Source organism: Theropithecus gelada, chromosome 3 (assembly GCF_003255815.1).
Source record: "Theropithecus gelada isolate Dixy chromosome 3, Tgel_1.0, whole genome shotgun sequence".
Lineage (NCBI taxonomy): Eukaryota > Metazoa > Chordata > Mammalia > Primates > Cercopithecidae > Theropithecus > Theropithecus gelada.
The window spans coordinates 163,742,924-163,765,062 of record NC_037670.1 but is presented as its reverse complement, the minus strand read 5'-3'; the positions used below and the strand labels follow the sequence as shown (position 1 = coordinate 163,765,062).

General features: G+C 40.3%; 1 protein-coding gene across 1 annotated transcript in view; it reads right to left on the bottom strand.

Moving 5' to 3' along the window:
- UBN2 (ubinuclein 2) overlaps nucleotides 1–14,804 on the bottom strand; it is a 71,622-nt gene extending 56,818 nt beyond the window's left edge. Inside the window, exons 1-2 of the mRNA XM_025380791.1 lie at nucleotides 14,135–14,804; nucleotides 8,735–8,827 (exon numbers count right to left, since the gene is read on the bottom strand). Coding sequence (XP_025236576.1) covers nucleotides 8,735–8,827; nucleotides 14,135–14,602 — 561 coding nt within the window. The 5' untranslated portion in view covers nucleotides 14,603–14,804. The remainder of the gene's footprint in view (nucleotides 1–8,734; nucleotides 8,828–14,134) is intronic.
- Between the last annotated feature and the right edge of the window lie 7,335 nt (nucleotides 14,805–22,139).

Below are 22,139 nucleotides of genomic sequence, written 5' to 3'. Positions count from 1 at the left end.
GGAGGATCACTTGAGCCCAGAAGGTCAAGGCTGCAGGGAGCTGTAACCACACCACTGTACTCCAGTCTGAGCGATGAAGACCTTGTCCCCAAAATAAATAAGCAAATACATTTTTAAAAATTGTGATAGAGAGTATTTATTAATATACAGGGTAGCAAGAACAGTTTCCTAAATGTTATGTACAGCTCAGGCTATTCACGAAAAGGTGCTATTAGTGTTCACTAAGCATCTGAAAAGGTCTCAACTTAAATGGTAATTATGGAGACAACATCTAAATAACAAGATATTGTTTCTTCCACTATCATACGAACAGGATGATCTCATCTATGAAAAACAAAACATAGCAATATATATCTATAGATATGTATAAAATGCTCAAAGAATACACAACAAACAGATAACCATGGTCATTACGATGGAGAAGGGATAGAACTGGAAACAGTGGTACAGGAAGACTTTGATGTAATATGTATTATTTGAATTTGTTTTTAATAAATGGAACATATTCATGTATTGCTCAGGTGATCTAACTTTTTTTTTTTAAGAGACGGGGTTTTGCTATGTTGCCCAGGCTGGTCTTGAACTCCTAGGCTCAAGACATCTTCTCTGCCTCAGCCTCCCAAGTAGCTGGGATCACAGGTGTGAGCCACCACAGCTGGCTCTAAAAATTTTTTTATAGTGCAAGAAAGTACGTATGTAATTGCACATGCATTTTTAAAATTCCTGAAAGGATATACTTTAAACCATCAAACTATTCACAGTGGTTCTGCCTGGCGGTGGACTTACAGGTGATTTGCTGATTTTTATTTTGATCTTTTCATTTATCTGTATTTATATATCCTCTTTCAGTGAACAAAAAAAAAAAAAAAAAAAAAATCTTTGAAATATGTGACTGCCCACATACACATAGCTCTCTGGGGCAAGAAACTCACAGTGTCTCTAAGGAGTGACCTGGTTAGCTGGGAGTAAGGAGTAGGAAGGAGATTTTCTTTTTATCACATGACCTTTTGTATCTCCTGAGTTTTATTAAGGACATGTACTACCCACTCAATAAATGTTATTTTATTAGGTTTGGCCCACCAAATGTTCACTACCAGAGTTTGGAACTCCTCCTCATTTGGCTCTACTTCCCAGTTCCACTGTGGGGAAAGAGTTTTGGATAACTTGTATTTGACACACCCATACCTGAGTACCTCTTTCTTGACTCACTTTCCAACAACCAGGGTTCCACAAGCATTGCTCCACTTGTAAACAGATTTCTGCCAACTATAAGGGACAATCCAGTTCCCTCCTTTATCACAGAGGCCGTTAGAGTAGTTTTCTAGGTACAGTCTGCTTTTCCTCATTTGCGGTCTTCCTGGAAAACTTCTAACCCTGACCGGCCTCCTGCCTTACCACCCCATTTCTATTCTCCACCCTCCAGTTCCCTAATCATGCTAAAATTCAATAATGCGTAAATTGTATAAGCTGGAACCAAACTTTTGACAGCTGCCAGAAAGGTACATATAAATTAATTCACAAACATTAAAATTTAACCTAAAGAAATTCAAGTTACATTGGCAAAGAATTATAGTGTCTTCCCTACTAGAAAGACCTCTGTTGAATTACTCTCTTTTTCAGTATCCTTACTGCAGCAGAATCAAAATCTTACTTGATAAATTCTCTTAACCTCTGCAGTTGATATTACATAGTTTATAAATTAAGTAGATCTTTAAAAATCAAAACTTATTTTCCAAACAACAACAACAACAAAAAACCCTTGAATTTTGCTACACCTAAAGTGAAGAACCTCCTTCTTATCTACTCTTCTAGGCACTAGCCCGCTGTGACTCAGAAGAATATTCCTCAGTGAGTCATTAGTACTTGCTTAACCTGACAATCGGTGTTTTAGGCCAATGCAGCCTCATTACACCGTAACACTAAACTGGAAAACAAACAAACAAGATGTTCTTAGTACTGGACCCCCTGACCCCGAATTGCCTCCAGCTAATAGTAAACCAAACTAAAAACCAACATTCATTGATCACCTCTAGTAGACAGAGCAAGAATGACCCTGATTGCTAAAAAACACTCCAGTCCTACAAGTGAGAAGAAAACATCCTGTTGACACAAGACTCCCTATTTGTCCCAGCCCTGCCACAACCTTATCTCTTTACATCTATGCCCATTTCTTCAACCTACCAATAGAAAGGAGCTGAGTTTCAAGGCAGTGGAAATATAGCCAAGAGCTGACTACACAGCACAAAAATACTATACACAATTTCTATAATCACCACATATGGATACCAGTCCTTCCTCCTAAATATCCTAAAACTGTGGATTCTCAATTGTTCCTAAGGGATTAAAGAAGGCTGAAGAGAATTTATTCAATTCAAAGAGGCCAAGGAATTAAAAGGGCATGTCACAGCAAGTGATTAGAATTGGTAACTTCAATAAAGAAACTATTATTTGAGCTAGGAATTCCTCCTTGACCTTTATTTAAGGCTCTCTCCCCTACCCCAGTTTGCTTTAAAACATTATTTTATGTCTTTATTGTACATGTAATATCATACTATTATTGGTCTACGAAACCCTAAATCCACTGGTATTTGTGTTTTGCAAGTAGGATTTACTTTGTGGTGGTGTCAACAAGTTTTCCCAAAGCTCTATATTGAGGTGATCCTTAGGGACCAGACCTAACATAAGGCCAAAACAAACAGGAAAACTAGCCTATGAAGTTCCCAAGGAAGCTCTAACCCCTCAGCAAGTATGGATGATCAACCAATAATATGAGTAATTGACTTCTTACAACTCCCAGAAACAGTACACAAATGCTTTCAAAACAACTACTTGGTATCAGTTTGACATTTGAAGACAGTTTAATCCATAATTATTTTAAGATAAAATTATATTTCTTTCCACTCAGCCAAGTAGTATTTACTGTGAAGAAGTTACTCATCAGAAATTAGTTATTCCAAGATACTGCCATTCTTTAAAACATTATCTGGAAAAAATCACTTTTACAACTCATACAAAAGCAAATCAAGACTTTTCATTTAAATATATATATTTCTTTTTTGTTTGTTTTTGTTTTTTGTTTTTTTTGTTGGGAGATGGAGTCTCGCTCTTGTCACCCAGGCTGGAGTACAATGGCGCGATCTCGGCTCACTGCAACCTCTGCCTCCTGGGTTCAAGGGATTCTCCTGCCTCAGTCTCCTGAATGTCTGGAATTATTGGTGCCCACCACCATGCCCGGCTAATTTTTGTATTTTTAGTAGAGATGGAAAGGTTTCACCATGTTGGCCTGGCTGGCTGCACTCCTGACCTCAGGTGATCTGCCCACCTCGGCCTCTCAAAGTGCTGGGATTACAGGCATGGGCTACTTCACCTGGCCGATTTTATTATTCTTATTCTTATTAGAGACAGGGTCTCAAGAAAATCAAGAGTATTTAGAAGAATAATTTGTCTTTGAGTAAAAACAGTGTTATTCCCTTTGGTCAACTGTTTCCTTTATAAGACTGCTCAGAATAACTTTTCTATTATCAAATCTACCCTTACCCTTCCTTTTAAAACAAATATGAAACTACTAGGGCTCTGAGAGTCCAAAACCACATAGAACTAAGCGTGAAAGATGGTATTCAATGTCTATATAGCACAGTAAGCAGATTTTAAAGTTATAATGTGATTTCATGAATATTAATAAATGTCTGGCAGAATATATGCCTTCCTATTCAGAGTCATTCAGACTCAAATAGTCTTAACTGAGCCCCTGCTAGGCACAAGGTATTGTGCTAGGTGCTTTCATTTAGATTACTGAATTTATATCCAATTCTAAGACAGCATGATCTTTCAGAATGGCTGGGGTAATGGGGTGAGAAAAAAATCACTAAGAGAAATCTTTCAACAATTATAGGTTATCCTATGTCCTAGAAGGCCAAGAGAACAAGTCTATACCCATCAAATCGAAGCATCTTACTCCAGAGTATAGAGTAGAGAGTACAAGTGGCCTCATAAAAGGTATATATTACCTAGAGACCATCTAAAAACTGAATTGAAAACCAAGATGTTTCGCCTAAACATTCTGGAGCCTTAACTGGGAATAAAGAGAGGTATGGGAGCCTCTTTTACCTGTATCCTGCCTCCTTTCTAACCATCAAGACGAATCTGGAGCCTACACAGTTGTAGAAATGTCAAAACTTGGACTTAGCTATTTAAAAAGATTTACATACAACAACCAATTTAGTATAATCTAGGTAAAACTAAGTACTTAACAGTCATATTGATCTTTTCCCAAAAAACCATTTAGTAATTGATGCTGAATATGAACTGTCACATTACCTGAACATAAGAACAACATAACAGGAAACAGAACATGGCCATAAAAATAGGACACAATGGAGGGGGGAACCCCATAAATTCAATGCAGGGTGCTCTTTTTACAATTTTATACTCCCTATAATCTTTTTTTTTTTTTTTTGAGACGGAGTTTCGCTCTCCTTGCCCAGGCTGGAGTGCAGTGGCGTGATCTCAGCTCACCACAACCTCCGCCTCCCGGGTTCAAGCAATTCTCCTGCCTCAGCCTCCCAAGTAGCTGGGATTACAGGCATGTGCCACCACGCCTGGCTAATTTTGTATTTTCAGTAGAGACAGCGTTTCTCCATGTTGGTCAGGCTGGTCTCGAACTCCTGACCTCAGGTGATCCGCCCGCCTCGCCTTCCAAAGTGCTGGGATTACAGGCGTGAGCCACCCCGCCTGGCCTATACTCCCTATAATTTCTGATATCACTGATTTTCAACTGCTGCAACACCTGCCCCAAACACCAATCAAGATTATTGTAGTTGAAGAGAGATTTTGTGATAGCCTAGAGTTCTAGGCCTATAGCACCTAGCAGGACACTCTATCTTCTCTCAGGTCACTTTTGGCCTGATGATTTTCTTAAAAGGTTCCAAATAATTACCATATATATATATATTTATATATATTTAGGCTGGGTACAGTGGCTCACACCTGCAAACCCAGCACTTTGGGAGGCTGAGGCAGGTGGATCGCTTGAGCTCAGGAGTTTAATACCAGCCTAGGCAACACAACAAGACCTTGTCTCTACCAAACAAATAAATAAATACACACACACACACACACACACACACACACACACACACTCTCTTAATACTCATAGATATAACACTTGGGCATGCTTTTTGCTTAATGTACACAAAATCTCTAATTAGAATGGAAATAAGAAAGTAAGTCACCAAAATAAAAATCCAGAGAAGAAATACAGCCCATTAATTTAGATTATAACAAGAGTAATATTTTATCACTGTAAATAAAATAACAAGGCTTGAATATATCTAAGTCAACTGAAACTCAGTTTCACGCATCAAGTAACTTCTTCAGAATGTTGGTCTTTCTTTTTTTTTTTTTTTTTTTGAGGCGGAGTCTCGCTCTGTCGCCCGGGCTGGAGTGCAGTGGCCGGATCTCAGCTCACTGCAAGCTCCGCCTCCCGGGTTCACGCCATTCTCCTGCCTCAGCCTCCCGAGTAGCTGAGACTACAGGCGCCCGCCACCTCGCCCGGCTAGTTTTTTGTATTTTTAAAGTAGAGACGGGGTTTCACCGTGTTAGCCAGGATGGTCTCGATCTCCTGAACTCGTGATCCGCCCGTCTCGGCCTCCCAAAGTGCTGGGATTACAGGCTTGAGCCACCGCGCCCGGCGAATGTTGGTCTTTCTATGCCAGATACTATCCTAGGGTTAACTAAGAAGACTTAATGCTAACTTTAAGGCAGTGCATCATACACTGAATCACTTTACTTATAGGATTATAAAGAGGAATTTTTCCATTTGCAAAGGGCAATTCTAATCCTTGATTTTGTAACCCACGGCAAAACAGACACTCTAGGCTGGGTGCAGTGGCTCACAACTGTAATCCCAACACTTTGGGTGGACAAGGTGGTGGATCACCTAAGGTGAGGAGTTTGAGACCAGCCTGACCAACATGGTGAAACCCTGTCTCTACTAAATACAAAAAATTAACTGGGCGTGGTGGTGCGTGCCTGTAATCCCAGCTACTTGGGAGGCTGAGGCAGGAGAACCGCTTGAACCTTGGAGGTGGAGGTTGCAGTGAGCCAATACTGTGCCACTGTACTCCAGCCTGGCCAACAAGAGTGAAACTCTGTCTCAAAAAAAAAAAAAAAAAAAAAAACCCAAAAAAGAGACACACTCTGATATAGTGCTGGAGGGAGTAGAACTGGTGATTTAGTAATATATACTAAATATATATATGTATAATATATATTTTAAATATATATTTATTTTAAATATATATATTATATATAATATACATATACATTTAGCAATATATACTAAAATTATAAATGCATAAATCCTCCAACCTGAATCGTCTACTTCTAGGAATCTGTCCTAGAGATAAATTTGAAATTGTGTAAAATGCCATTTTACAGACTAATTTACTGCAGCACTATTAATAAGGGCAAAGTTTTGAAAACAACCTAAATCATTTGGGGACTGGTTACAGTGTGAGAGTTCCATGCAGTGAAACGGCAATGGAGAGAAAGCACTTTGTCCTGATATGACCTCCCACCCAAACATACTAAGATGCAGTAAATAAAAAGCAAAGAGCTTAAGTGTGTACAGTATTCTATAATATGTATCAAAAGGGGGTGGGAAAGGAATAGATGTATATGTACAGAGATATATCTCTAGTACCACAGGAATGTTACTTGCCTAGGAAGTGGGATTCAATGGGTGGGCAATACAATAAAAGGAAGATTTTTAATTTTTGAATTTTCAGCCACATAAGTGTACTAGTTGGTTAAAACATTAAGTGTAACCAATGTATAACTTGTATAAAAAACACAGTATTTTAGGATTTATATATGCTAGGATTTTAGGATTTATATATTCTATAGGATTTTACAATTTATAGATCATGATACAATATAGTCTCAAAGTATTACATTGTAATTAAATACCACAAATTAGTGTAACAACTTTTGCTATTCCTTCTATTTAAATACCCATCAGTCCATCCTTAAATTTGTTATTATATAGTCACAGAATAGAGAACCAGAGGGTCTCTGAAACACCTGAACCTCTCAATTTATAGGTAAGAAAACTGTGTCCTTGGCCAGGCCCAGTGGCTCACACCTGTAATCCCAGCTCTTTGGGAGGCCAAGGCGGACAGATCATTTGAGGTCAGGAATTCGAGATCAGCCTGGCCAACATGGTGAAACCATCTTTACTAAAAATACAAAAATTAGCCAGGCATGGTGGTGCATGCCTGTAATCCCAGCTACTCAGGTGGCTGAGGCAGGAGAATTGCTTGAACCCGGGAGGTGGAGGTTACAGTAAGCTCACACCACTGCACTCCAGCCTGGGTGACAGAGACTCTGTCTTAAAAAAAAAAAAAGAGAGAGAGAGAAAAAAAAAACTGTAGCCCAGAGCTAAAAACCTCACCAAAAGGACACAATTAGAAGATGGCAAAGTATGGCCTAGGACTTGATTTCAATTCCAATCTATTCTCATCTATTTCTTCTACCCTTAAATGGTTTCTTAATTACAAGGAGCCAGCATGATTGGGTCAAGATCCCAGTGGTATCTTGAGGGTAGTATGAATGACTAGGCCAGTGTGAGCTGATATCCTTCCTCTCGTGGGATAATTTTCAATGCTCACAGAGGAATCAGAGGGGTAAAGTGTTGCTTCTCAACTGGGTTATGTTTTAGCAAAGTGCCAAGAGTACTTAAAGCCATAGTGTAAATGTGGGGTGAGGAGTGGGGCTTTCTACAAAGTCAGTAATACTAGAAAATTTGAGAAAAATGTTAAGCAAGTTAATCAGGTAATTAAATATTATTTTTGTATTCAAACAAACACCAATATATTGTGGCACTGAATATAAAATGTACATGAATATTTAGCATAAACCGGACACTTTCAAAGAGGTATCATGCTGGTTCTGAGTCTGATGCTACAGGCTTAGAAGTACACATATTCACTGTCAAACTCTTAAGAGGCAGAAAGGTTTGAGTACTACTATATCAAGGGAATTAAAATAGCATTCTCGATGGTGGCAGAAAGCGAATAGAGTTAGAGCTACACAGACCTGGACCTGTAGCTTACTCTTGCCACTGTGTGACCTTATATCAGTTACTTAATCTTGAACTCAGAGCCTCAGTTTCCTCATCTGTAAAATATGGTCAATATTACTTAGCTTGTGGTTTTGTTACAAAGATTGGAGATAATATATGAAAAGCAAACTGCCTGGACTCTAGAAAGACTATAATAAATGATGGCTACTTGGCAGGATGGATCACTTGAGGTCAGGAGTTCACGACCAGCCTGGCCAACATGGTGAAATCCCATCTCTACCAAAAATACAAAAAATTAGCTGGGTGTGGTGTTGCCCCTGTAGTCACAGCTACTTGGGAGGCCAAGGCATGAGAATCGCTTGAACCTGGAAGGCAGAGGTTGCAGTGAGCCAACACTGCACCACTGCACTCCAGCCTGGGTGCCAGAGCAAGACCCTGTTTCCAAAATAAATAAATAAACATAAAAATGAATGATGACTACTTTATCACAAGCCTATTGGAATCTTTATTTGACTATCTAACCATTCACTTGGTTTCAATTTGTGAGAACAAGGTAAGGCAGGCAATGAATATTTATAGGCCCTCCCGACCAGTCACAGAAAGGAAACAGGTCAATAGGACTAAAAAAAGTGATCAGTTTATTATACTCACATATTTCATTTCAAATTTCTTAGCCAACATTTCCACCTCTTGCCTCTCCTGATGTTCATCATTAAATGGGTCTTCTGTGTGAATGAGCTTCTTCTGATTCAAGGTGAATGGGAAAAGAAACAGAAGTATCCATTAGTATTACAAATAGTATTATTGTTTATTTATTTATCATTATATAACAAACACTTCAATTCTATTTCAATAAATGTGATCCGAAAGGAAATAAACTAGTGAGAATATATAACATATGTTATACAATTATATTATTCAGAAACTATATTTTAAATTTAATCAATAAGAGACTTTTCCTAATACTAACAAGTAAGTCAGAAGTATTAAAACTAAAAAAAGTTGGTTCATAGTAAAAAATATTTACAGTTGTAATGGACTCATATACACTTCATAGTGTTTTGATGAGTAAGAACTCAACAATCCAAATTGTCTTCACCTGCAAAATGATCATATGGTCACCTTATCCAAAATAACAAGGAAAAAAAATCCCCAGGAACACTAGCTAAACATGAAAATCTCACTTATGACTCTAGAGTGATATCTTCACTAGCAAAGATTAACTGCTTTGATCAGGAAATGCTTCTAAAAGGAGCTCTAGATTATTAATTAAAATCAACACTTAATCATCTGCCTGTGAGTTAACACTGAGTGTGTATAGCAGCTAAGGTTTTCTGTTGAGGTCCAGTATCAACAACCATTATATCACCAATATCCTGTCAATGGATATCCATTCAGGGAATACACACTACTTTTAAACAAAGCTAGAAAAGAGAAATAGCTGCAAAAAGGTTACATTACCATGCCTTTCTTCTAGTAGGGGAGAGTGAAAGTTTATTATAATACATGGTTTAAAACACACAAACACAGAGCTAGAAGCCCACATTAACCATCTATTTAACAAAACAAACAAAAATAGCCATCACATCCTTAAGTCTTCTACTTTAGTATACAAACATATATATGGTTTTCAATGCACAAAAAAACCAAAACAAGGATAAAAATACTACTTTTATCCAATTTCAGACAACTGACTGAGGTAATTAAAAATTAAGGTATACTACAACTGAAATACTGACACAGATTCAACGGACTCTGAAGGGCAAGAAAAAATGCAGAAGGAAGGAAGATTTGCACTCTTAGAAACTGAGATACTTCATCCTGGATATAAAAGTTGATAAGTGATCGGTCTAAAAAACATGATAGAAAAATGTGGACAGAATGAATACGAGACAATTCATCACACTTGGGACATTAGAATAAAGGGATACTTCTTTAAAGGAGTTAACTTTAGAATTAATTTTTAAAATCATTGTAATAAGTAATAAATTTATAGAATACTTCACCCCAATAGAAGTTACCAATGAAAGGCCGGGAGCAGTGGCTCACACCTGTAATCCCAGCACTTTGGGAGGTCAGGAGTTCAAGACCAGCCTGGCCAACATGGTGAAACCCTGTCTCTACTAAAAACACAAAAACTAGCCGGGTGTGGTGGCACCTGCCTGTAGTCCCAGCTACTCGGGAGGCTGAGACAAGAGAATTGCTGGAACCCGGGAGGTGGAGGATGCAGTGAGCTGAGATCCTGAGATCGCACCACCGCACTCCAGCCTGGTGGAGACAGAGAGAGACTTCGTCACCCCTCAAAAAAAATTTTACCAATGAAAAACATAAACATGATCCAAAAAGGAATCAACTAGTGAGAATAATAAGGAATCCTAGGCATGTCCAGGGTATAGCCTTTTTTGTTTGTTCTTGAGACAGAGTCTTGCTCTGTTGCCCAGGCTGGAGAGCAGTGGTGCGATCTTGGCTCACTGCAAGCTCTGCCTCCTGGGTTCACGCCATTCTCCTGCCTCAGTCTCCAGAGTAGCTGGGACTACAAGCGCCCGCCAACTTGCCTGGCTAATTTTTTGTATTTTCAGTAGAGACAGGGTTTCACCATGTTAGCCAGGATGGTCTCGATCTCCTGACCTCATGATCCGCCCACCTCAGCCTCCCAAAGTGCTGGGATTACAGGCGTGAGTCACCACGCCCAGCAGGTATAACCTTAACTAGAGGCTCAGGTTAAGGACAGTGAGCAATCGCCATGTCTATTACAAACTGCTCCCTCATGCACTGTGAAGCCCAAATACTTCCTCTGTGGTATGACTCATTTTATATGTATAAATATAAACCTATGGATCTATATTTTTAATAAGAATCACCTTATGTGCCATTCTAAAATATTTTATGTACTTTATGTAGGTATCAAAAGTACAGCTCTTATTTTCTCTTGACAGCCTACAAAAACAAATTTAAGAAAATGGACTCACTTTTCTTTTACAGTTAAGAATAAACACCCTTCCCCAATCAAGACTAAGCTTTTTTGGTTTTTTCAGGTGAAAAAATATCTGAAAATTATCAACTACCCACATGCAAAACTGATGCAGTAATTTTGTCCTTTGATCTTAACTCATCAACACCACTTTCAGGAGATTCTTTCACAAATTTTATCCAAAATATGCAAACAATGAAATGCCATGGAATTCTCAAATAGTACAGTTATATTAACATACTATAAACACTTATTTTTCTTTTTACAGTAAATGTTCAATTAAGCATGTTCACAAATGGGTGTTCTGGTTAACTGATTTTTCTGGTTTACTAAGAGTTAAACCTTTTTTTTGTATATCAATCATTGCCAAAATTTATTTCTAAAATGCACTATTACCCTTCAGCCAGAAATGGTGACCAAATTAATCATTCAGGATAGAGATGATTCCAATGCCGGTCATCATCCTAAACCACCTCAATCACAGCACTGTACTGCATATAGACAACAAGGTTAAAGGTTTAGCTAACCTGTGGTTTTGTTTTTCGTATTTTCCCAGCACAAATTATTTAATTGTGCTTTTCGCATTAAAAATAGAGGACAGAAAAATTTCTGATTGTGTTTCAGTAAATCAGGGTTTTACTGTTCATTTAGTATTTACGAAGGGAACTGATTTAAATGCACCCATATGAATGGTATCCATATGTAATACACCTTTTGTTTTGTTTTTTTTTTAATAGCCCCACATCTACCAATTTCAGCATCTGGCACTAAAATCTTATTTACTGATAGATGGCTATTTCAAAAATGTAGTCCTTCCTCCTCTAATTCTTCTAATTTTGGGAACCACCAACTTTCCAGACGAATTCTAATGTTCGCATTTTGCTTTCTGATGGTCTCTCTTCTAGGATTTCCCTTCATGAAACCATGACAATTTTACTTAAACATATGTTTTCTATGCTTTCTTGCATAATAAGGGTATTCACTGGCAGCAATCACAGGAAAATGTGGCAAATCTTTGTTGCAAAGATTTATGTATCCATATACAATGGATTTTGTTTTGTTCAGAGGTATATGAAAAAAGATAGAAGGTTGATATACAACGAGAAAATTGGGCCAATAGACACCTACATTGTTAATAAGTAAACAGAAAAATTAAATGGAATTATTCCTCTTTCTCCCATTACACGAAAGTAGTAGTTCTGGTGTTACCAAGTTAACAAAGCTAGGGTGTCAAACTTTTTTATAATTAAATGATACACATCTATTATTAATTTGCCATCGTGTGACTATTACAGCATAAATAGGGACATAATAAAGGTCTTTGTAGTTCTACCGTGACTTACATTTTACGTCATTTTGGCAGAATCCTCTAAACTATATGAATTAATATTAAGAAATTTTGTTTTACTAAGAAATTATATCACTATGGAAGGAAGTATTAATAAAATTACATACGTTTGTAAAGTGAGGATAATAGTTTTTACCTCATGGAGTTCTGTAGGACTACTAGAAAAACCACGTGCAGTGCTTAGAACCGTGTCCAGCACACAGTAAGAACTCAGTAAAGGTAGTTATTGCTATGTATTTTTTACACAAAGAGAATGCTTCTCTCCTGCAATTTATGAAAATTACAAAAACTGCAAACCAACTTAGATTAGCAGCTCAAATACAGTGTTTGGAAAATGCTCCAATCCAATATTTTTAATATTCTTTTGGGAAAAAAGTGACATCACATTTATAAAGAGGGGGCACTCAAGTGAGTCTAAAGAGCAAAATGTTATGTGGAAGTGACTAAAGTGATCTCTACCTTTAAGCAATTCATTTTGGTTTAAAACATTTTGTAATGATTGGACCACACAACATTTCTAAATAATGATCAAAACATTAGCTGGCCATAAAGTAAACAAAATCTAGTGAAACTGTTCAACATGATACTTTGTGACTAAGCAGTCAGTCATTTTGACCATAAAGGTAGTTGAAGATGAAAAAACAAGTGACTTCTGGAGTCCATTAGACCCAAGCTAAAGCAAAGCCTAATAACGGGCATAATTGCTAAGCAACAGAGAAAAACTGTTCTCTTTCTTTACTGTTAATCTATCATTTCCTTTTCTAACTTACTTCTGAAGATCCACCAACCCACAACAATAAAAATTACAATTACCAACATAAGCCCTATCCTTTCTCCATTGTTCACCTCTTACATCAAAAGCATACCTATATATTTTCAATTGTTTTAAAAAATTCAAAGCTGAGATTTTTCTCATCATCCTCCGAAAATTACAAAGGCCGAGTACAATGTTCTTCTATAAACTAATGATAATACATTTAAATAATATGATGGGTAGGTGTCAAATAAAACAGGAGACACCTTCCCATTCAATTACAATATGAACAAACTCCACAAAAAAGGAAAGCTAAAAAGGTTTTCCAATACCAACACGAGAGAAAAATTAGTAACCAGATTAACTAACCCACTTCTCCATTCCTAAAGTGGGATCCTTAGTCTCTGAAAACCTTTAATTATTCTTAAATTCCCTTCGATTAAGAAAAATATCACAGGCACGCAAGCACACCTCAGCAGCCACGGCGCCCAGCAAAACAAACAGTGATGAGGATGAGGATGATACGAGAGGGGTTACACAATCTCTCTGCTTCAGACTGGGGGGCGTGTCCCCCAAGGTTTTCTCTTCCTTTCTACTGGAACGACAGCTGTAGCGCCACAGGGAGAACCCAGCCACACGGCCTGCAGGGCCCCAGGATTTTGTGTGGGGTGCAGAAAGGAAAGAAGGAAAATCTGAGGTTCCGAAAAGTGCACAAGAAAACAGGCTCGGCGCGGCGTTGGGAGCGAGTGCCGGGGGTTTGGGGATTCGGTGCGGCCGGGTGAGAGCCTCGGCCACCCCAGGGAGTGGAGGAAGCAGCGCTCACCGCCCCGTCCACCCGCTCGGCCCCGGCCCCCCGCACCCCACCCTCGGGGCGACCCGGACGCGCTCGGTGGGCGTCCCAAGGTGCAAACCAGCTGGGGAAGACGGCGGGTCCTGAGGCTCTCGGGGTCTGGGGCAGGAGGGAGGAATCTTCTGTACCCGTTGTTCTCCGCACAGCAGCAGCTCCGGGTAACTGAACTCCACGCAGCTCTCGTCGGTGGGGTCTTTGAGCACCAGCTCCAGGCGCACCGTCTCCCTCGGCGGCCGCGGCGGCTGCTCAGCCCGGGAAGCCGACTCCCGCGGCGGGGGCGGCTGCAAGGGCAGCTGCGGGAGCGGCGGCGGCGGCTCGGGCCGCGGGGGCTCGCGCTGCAGCGACATGGGCGGCTCGGCGCGGCTGACCTCGCGCTGGGGGAGCGGCTTCTCCCGCGGCGGGGGCTGCGCGTCCGAGCGGGGGGCAGGCTCCCGCGGGGCCGGCGGCTCCGCCCGGGCCGGCTCGCGGTACGGCTGCGGCTCCAGCCGGGGGGGTTCGCGGGGGTACTCGGGCTCGCGCTCGGGCCCCGGGTACTCGGCCTCGCGCCGCCGCACCGGTGACAAGCTAATGAACGCTACTCTGCGCGGCTCCGCCATCCCCACTGTTCTGGCCCTCTGCTTTAGCTCGAGCCGGCGCTCGCTTCTACGCCGCGCTGCGTGCCTGCCCGCCCTTCCTCTTGCTCTCCGTCGCTTTTCTTCCCTCCACCACCCTCAGCCGTCTCCGCCGACGCCACGGTGAGTGCGGACCGCGTCCCCTTCCCCGCTACTACGTTCTGATGGGCTTCACCGCCATCGCCAGGGTCGCCGCGGCCGCCATGTTGGATCCCCCACATAAATAGAAGCAGGCCGCTGAGCGGGCGCATGCGCACAGAGGAGACGCTCGCGTCCACTGTCGTGGCTGTTGCTCAGTTTTCCTCTTTTCCTCCCAACAGTCTGGCGTCCAGACAGGTCGGCGGAAGTGACGACATGGCTCGGCCTGTTTCCGTGGAAACGGAGACGCCGTCTGCACCCTTTCTCAAAGGGAGGGTTCTGGGGTTTCCCGAGCAGCTTCCTATTCGTACCCGGAAACCAGAGGCGCTCCAGTAGCTTCCCGGGGCGAGCATCGGGATGTGCCTGAGACCGACCTAGCCATGGCGCCGGGTCTCCCGCGCTGGGTTCAAGGGAACTGGGGTTGTTAGCTGATTATTCAAGGTGGACTCTGGGCAAAGGTAGACAGACGCGCCGGCCGTCGTGCCTGCCAGGCCTGTGTCCCCGTAGCCTTAAGTATTGAGGGAAAAAAGGAAGTGCCCACCTTCAGCCCGACTAGCGCCAGCGGCTTCCCTCCCGAAAGCGCAGGCCTCCCCTTCCTCGACCTACTCTGGTTTCCCTCGCTCGGCCGCAGTGGGCGTTGCGTGGGGCAGGGTCATTAAATGTTCAATAACGCTTTGCAGTTGGAAAATTAACAAGCAGGTGAAGAGTTCTGGGCTCATTCAGAAGGCCTAAACTGTTGAAATCACAGAAAACTTCTTAAGAGGGTTTGGTGGTATTTCAGGAAACGTACTGTTTAAAAGAATGCTAAAGGACCCATTTCAGGTTGGGGAAGGAATTGATTGGGCACGCCCCATAGGCTCACTTGTAATTAATTAATTGGAAGTCAGGTCTGAAAGGATGAGAATTACTGGCCATTTTAATCCATTGAATAAAAAGTAAATTTGAGGGGTCGCCCTTCACATCCAAGCCTTCTGTTAATTGCATTAACTGGATTAACTGTTGAAAGCTCTTTTATTAAGTCTGTGACGTCATAGACAAATTCTGAGAGGGTACTATTTTTTCCTCTCCTATTACTTTCCCTACTTGGACGAAGATGGTGATGAAATCTATGATTCCAAAGATCTCTCCCAACTCTAAAACCCTATCTTTTCTCCTCAGCACCATGTTTTACCTCCGTTATCTCCTTCCCCATTGCTCCTTTTCTGATTACGAATTCGGGTCTCATTTTTAGATTGTCTTTGTGATACTTAAATGACCTGCCTTCAGTCTCTATCCCCGCCAGTCTTGAGACGGGGTCATATTAATATCTCTAAAAGAGTTTTTATTATATCATTCTCTGCTCTGGCTGCAACTTACCTACAAACTAAGTTCTATGAATGTATACTCATATTCAATATCCTCCACAGTTTAGCTCAGAGACTGCAAACTGATGGTCTGTGGGCCAAATCCTAGTACAGGTGTGTTACTTGTCCAACATTATCTTCTAACTTCTAACCCACTGAGTTTTCCAACTTTTTGATCCACAACCCACAGTAAGAAATTTTACACTGTAACCCAGAATGTACACCCATATATACATAACACATATGTGCATATCTGAAATACAAGTTTCACAATACTTACCTACTGCTTAGGATAAAGTAAAAGCAACAGACGCAACAGAGTTAATATAAAATATTTTGTTATACAGTGTAGAAAAAAATGTTAATATCATATAGAAGCACATTAGGAAAGATTTTCTTTAATGCCATGGAAGTTCTTGCCTGTTCATAGGTTTATTGCACTCCAGTATTCATGAGGACAGTGGTACATGAACATCTGATCCACTGTGGCGCCTGATCTTTTTCTTTTCTTTTTTCTTTTTTTTTTTTTTGAGACGGAGTCTCGCTCTGTCGCCCAGGCTGGAGTGCAGTGGCTGGATCTCAGCTCCGCCTCTCGGGTTTATGCCATTCTCCTGCCTCAGCCTCCCAAGTAGCTGGGACTACAGGCGCCCGCCACCTCGCCCGGCTAGTTTTTTGGGTTTTTTTGGGTTTTTTTTGTATTTTTTAGTAGAAACGGGGTTTCATCGTGTTAGCCAGGATGGTCTCCATCTCCTGACCTCGTGATCTGCCCGTCTCGGCCTCCCAAAGTGCTGGGATTACAGACTTGAGCCGCCGCGCCCAGCTGATCTTTTTCTTTTCTAAACTGATCAAAATTGAAAACCCTAGTTCAGATATATAGGCTGTCGTGAATAGTAATAATGCATATGCATGTTCTTCATAGCAATAAATTCTTCTTTAATCTTAGTCCAACATCATGATAAATTTCATACCTCACAATCATTTTTCTGTGTAAATGAAGTACTAAGCTGTAATAATTTATTCTCTTCATAAAATACCAAGTTTAATCAAATTAATTTTTTAAATCAATAAAAATGATCTGGTTCACCCTATTAACTGCCCAACAAACTGAAAACTCTATGTTCTTTGTTAAAGGGCAGATTACAAGAAGTGTTTTCCATGTTCTTAATTTAAAACACAAGATTCTGATATAATGAACCTAAATCAAAATTCACAAATGGTGGCTGAAATCCTGTTAGAGTACAACATAAATCCATAGTTATTGTGCATAAACAATTCAAAATTAGTTTATAAAGGAAACGTCAAGTCATATAACCACCACACCGTATTACTAATGGGTTCCACCATACTTCAACCAGGCACAGCAGATATAAACATGTAATAAACTGCTCAGAAAATTAAAGCTATTAGAGCTATAAATAAGGAATGCTAAATATAAACATAGCAATGCCAATACATTGGTGCCATTTTAAAAAGTAAGATGCAATGTGAACACACCTGATAGTTCGCTTTATAAGCCACTTTCCCACTGATTTATAAAGCTATGATTCTATAATTCTTTTAAAAAGGACAATTTTTCTACACTGCTGCATGCAGTAGTTTCACTGTACGTTCTTGATTACAATGCAGTCTTCAAATCCTCTTGAAGAGCTCGACATATCAGGATTTCTCCAGAAAGTTAGCTTGTCATGTTTTCAGCAGCCTTTAGTGCTTTGGTAGTCTTTCGAAGCTCCTTAATAACCAGTGATATTTCCTTGATTATTAATTAATTCTGGGTTAAGTTCTTGCTCACAAAGCTGTACACAAATAGCCAGAGTTTCCAGTAAGCCAATATTCAGAATTCTTGAAATCTCTCTCTCTTTTTTTTCTTTTTTCTTTTTCTTTTTTTTTTTTTTTTTGAGATGGAGTCTTGCTCTGTCGCCCAGGCTGGAGTGCAGTGGCACGATCTCGGCTCACTGCAAGCTCCGCCTTCCGGGTTCAGGCCATTCTCCTGCCTCAGCCTCCAGAGTAGCTGGGACTACAAGCAGAATGTCCACGATCTCCCTCACCGCATTCTGATCACTGCTGCCGCCCTGATGCTGCTACTACTTGCCGTGATGGAGGCCAAGGGAACTATTTTAAAATTCTGAATATATTTTTCTCTATACAGTCAATAATTCCTCTATAAAATTATCTTGCTACACATATCTGGCATAAAAATATTATGCAACTTTCAGTATTAGTACTCTTAGCAAGTTGGACTGTTACTACATCATAGTTATTCTTGCTGTAAATATTCTGTGGTAGGTAATACACTGATACTGTGTTTTTGCCAAGAAGTATAGTTTTTCATTTATCAACTGATTTGTCACTGAAAGCATGTGCACCATACCCATAAATACTGGATGAAGTTTTTCAGCACTTACTATGACCCATATTTCTTTTGCACACTGATTGTCTTTCTCCTTAAGATTTGTGGAATAGCTCTCTGAGCTGGGTCATAGTTCACGGTAACATGGCTGAACCAAGAAGTTGGAATCGTTGGTAAATATAGGACCCACTGTGGGGCCTCCCTCCGGAAAATGGTGAAGAAAATTGAAATCAGCCAGCACTCCAAGTACATTTGCTCTTTTCTGTGGCAAAACCAAGATGCAGAGATGAGCTGTGGGGATCTGGCACTGTGGTTCCTGTATGAAGACAGTAGTGGTGTCTTCATGCAGGAACCACATTGTCTGGACCTACAATACCACTTCCGCTATCAAGGTAAAGAACTGAAGCAATTGAAAGACCAGTAGACGCTCCTCTACTCTTTGAGACATCACTAGCCTATAATAAATGGGTTAATTTATGTAACCAAAAAAATTAAAAAGATTTGTGGAAAAACTGAGAAATTGTGTCAATAACTCTACCCCCCTCCTTTTTTAGGAACATATAGGAGGGGTTTATCGACAAGTTCATCATGCTAAATTTTCAGATATCCTTTTATTTTTTTCCCCAGATGGATTCTTGCTCTGTTGCCCAGGCTAGAGTGCAGTGGTGCTATCTTGGCTCACTGCAACCTCCGCCTCCTAAGTTCAAGCAATTCTCCTGCCTCCACCTCCCGAGTAGCTGGGATTACAGGCACGCACCGCCACGCCCAGCTAATTTTTGTATTTTTAGAAATTTTTAGAAAATTCTGTATTTTTGTATTTTTAGAGACAGGGTTTCACTGTGTTGGCCAGACTGGTCTCGAACTCCTGACCTCATGATCCGCCCACCTCGACCTCCCAAAGTGCTGGGATTACAGGTGTGAGCCACCACGCCCAGCCTCAGATGTCCTTTTAATTTTGAAGGTATTAAGCTTTTATTTGCAGGAAAAGTGCTTTTTCTTTTTAGAATGAGATGTAAAGTCAATGTTTGATGATAGAGTTAACATTTTCTCAATATTTCCACTATAATTCCAGACCCAGCAGCTAAATTGGAATATGTTTCTGTATTTTTCACTTTCTTATTCCTTTTTCTTCTAATAATAAAGCAATCTATTTGAGAGCAATTTATACTAGTTTGATTAATATATCATAGTTCACACACACACGTCACACACACAACACACATGATGGTGTTTTCCCAAAAACATACCTAAAGCTCTTCAGTGTATCCCAGTTGAAAATTATGAGTTTTTTTTAATCACCGAATGAAATTCTCCTTTACTTCATTTCATAAGTCACGGATAGTTGTGATAACCTAAAATTAGGCTGTACAATGTTACCTGTCCAACAAAGGAACCTAGGAGTTCCAGTGACTGCAGTCACCCTTCCCTCCCTGTCCTCTTCATCAGCAGTTAAAGTGTCTGTATTCCTGGATAAGGATCAGTGTGGTACACTGATATTTTCCATGAGATTCTACGGTAATATATTGCATGTTTTAAAAATGCTGCTTGTGACTCTCAAAACTGTTTCACAAACTTCTAATTGGCTGCAATTACCAATTTGAAAGTTAGTTCGGTCTCTTCCAGTAGAGACTGAGCAGGTGATGAGAAAGTAATTTTGTTACTGGGGACTAGGAATAGAGCACACCTACTTATGCATTTCCATGTAAATTTGGAAAATCCAAAATGCTTTTGTTGGGTAGTGGGGGCCCTTCAAGGAAGCTGAGAAGAGGTCAAAGTCAATTCCTGTAGAATACAAAGTCAAAATACCTTTAATATTATTTAACTGTAATGCTGTAAGGTCAGATCAGGCACTCTTGTTTTGTTTAGCAAATAAATAAATACATAATAAAATACCCTGTGAGATCAAGTTACTCATCCCTTCTTGACAACATTTAAGTTTAAAGACCAAAATGCCCTGTGAAGATCCAAAGGAAGAGTATCAGAGAGAAAGAAAAGCAAGCACGAAGCCTATGGAGGGAGTGATTTGGTGAGTTGGAAGAAAGGTGAGGGTGACCAAAGTGCAGTGAGCAGGGTGGGCAAAGATGGAATCTGAGAGGGAGCGAAGGGCCAGGTCATGGAATGGCACAGATTGGATCTGGCCAGGTATGGTGGCTCACACCTATAATCCTAGCACTTTGGAAGGCCGAGGCAGGAGGATCACTTGAGCCCTGAAGTTCGAAACCAGACTGAGCAACATAATGAGACCTGTCTCTAAAAATAAAAAAATTAACCAGGCTTGGTGGCACACACCTGTAGTCCCAGCTACTCAGGAGGCTGAGGTGGGAGGATTGCTTGAGCCCAGGAGGTTGAGGCTACAATGAGCTGTGATCGTAACATTGCAATCCAGTCTGGGCAACAGAGCAAGACCCTGTCTCAAAAACAAAAACAAAAACAAAAAGTTTGGATCTTACTGTAAATGAAACCAGAAGCCATTGGGAAAATTTTCAGTAGAAAAGTGACATGATCTTACAACAAACACATTTCAAGAAAGTAGGAGTAGCCAACTAACTGTTGAATGCTACCAAGAATTCTAGTAAGATGAGAGCAGAGAGATTGGTAACCTTAATGAACTTTTTATTTTTAATTTTCACTTCAGGCAAAGAAGGTTGAATTAATCATATTTCACAGTTTGTGGCACATTATCATCATCAGTCTTTTTCTCTCTCTTTGAAATTCCTCTTTATTTCCATTCATTGCCTCCAATGGCAAAAATTCTACAATTTCAACTTTTTTTTTTTTTTTTTTTTTTTGAGACAGTCTCACTCTGTCGCCCAGGCTGCAGTGCAGTGGCGCAATCTTGGCCCACTGCAACCTCTGCCTCCTTGGTTCAAGCGATTCTCCTGCCTCAGACTCCCGAGTAGCTGGGATTATAGGCATTTGCCACCATGCCTGGCTAATTTTTGTATTTTTAGTAGAGATGAGTTTTTGCCATGTTGACCAGGCTGGTCTTGAACTCCTAACCTCAGGTGATCCCCCCACCTCGGCCTCTCAAAGTGCTGGAATTACAGATGTGAGCCTCCGTGCCCGGCCAATTTTAACTTTTTGTATGTGACCTTGTATATATTATTATTTTACATGTATATATTTTAAATTTGTAAGTTTGTTATTGTGTTATATATCTCATTCTGTTTCCTTTTTTGCTCAACACCGTATTTTGAATATCCACTCATGCTGCTGTGTATAATATATTCAGTTTACAACTTTTTTTTTTTTTTTTACAACTTTTGAGTAGTAATCTGCAATTGCATATTTTGCCTTTACTTCCTCAGTGATGGATGCTTGGATTGCCTCCAACTACCCCCTGGCCCCACCACCACCACAGTGCAACTATGAACATCCTCAGTCATGTGCTCTTTGAGTCTATATGAGAATTTACTTCGGACACAAACCCAGGAAAGAACCATTGGATCTTCAGGCATGTGTACACATTAAGAGACTATTCTCCAAAATGGTCACGCCAGTGGTGTTAGGGTTCCTGTATCACCTCCTCTTCTCCCACCATATTGCTACAAATAAATACAGTTTAATTTCTGCCATTCATTATTATTTTAATTTGCACTGCTCTGATGACTAAGGAATTTGAGCATCTCTTCATATATCTGCTAGTCTTTTAAGTTTCTTCCTGTGTAAATTGCCTGTTTATAATCATTATTCA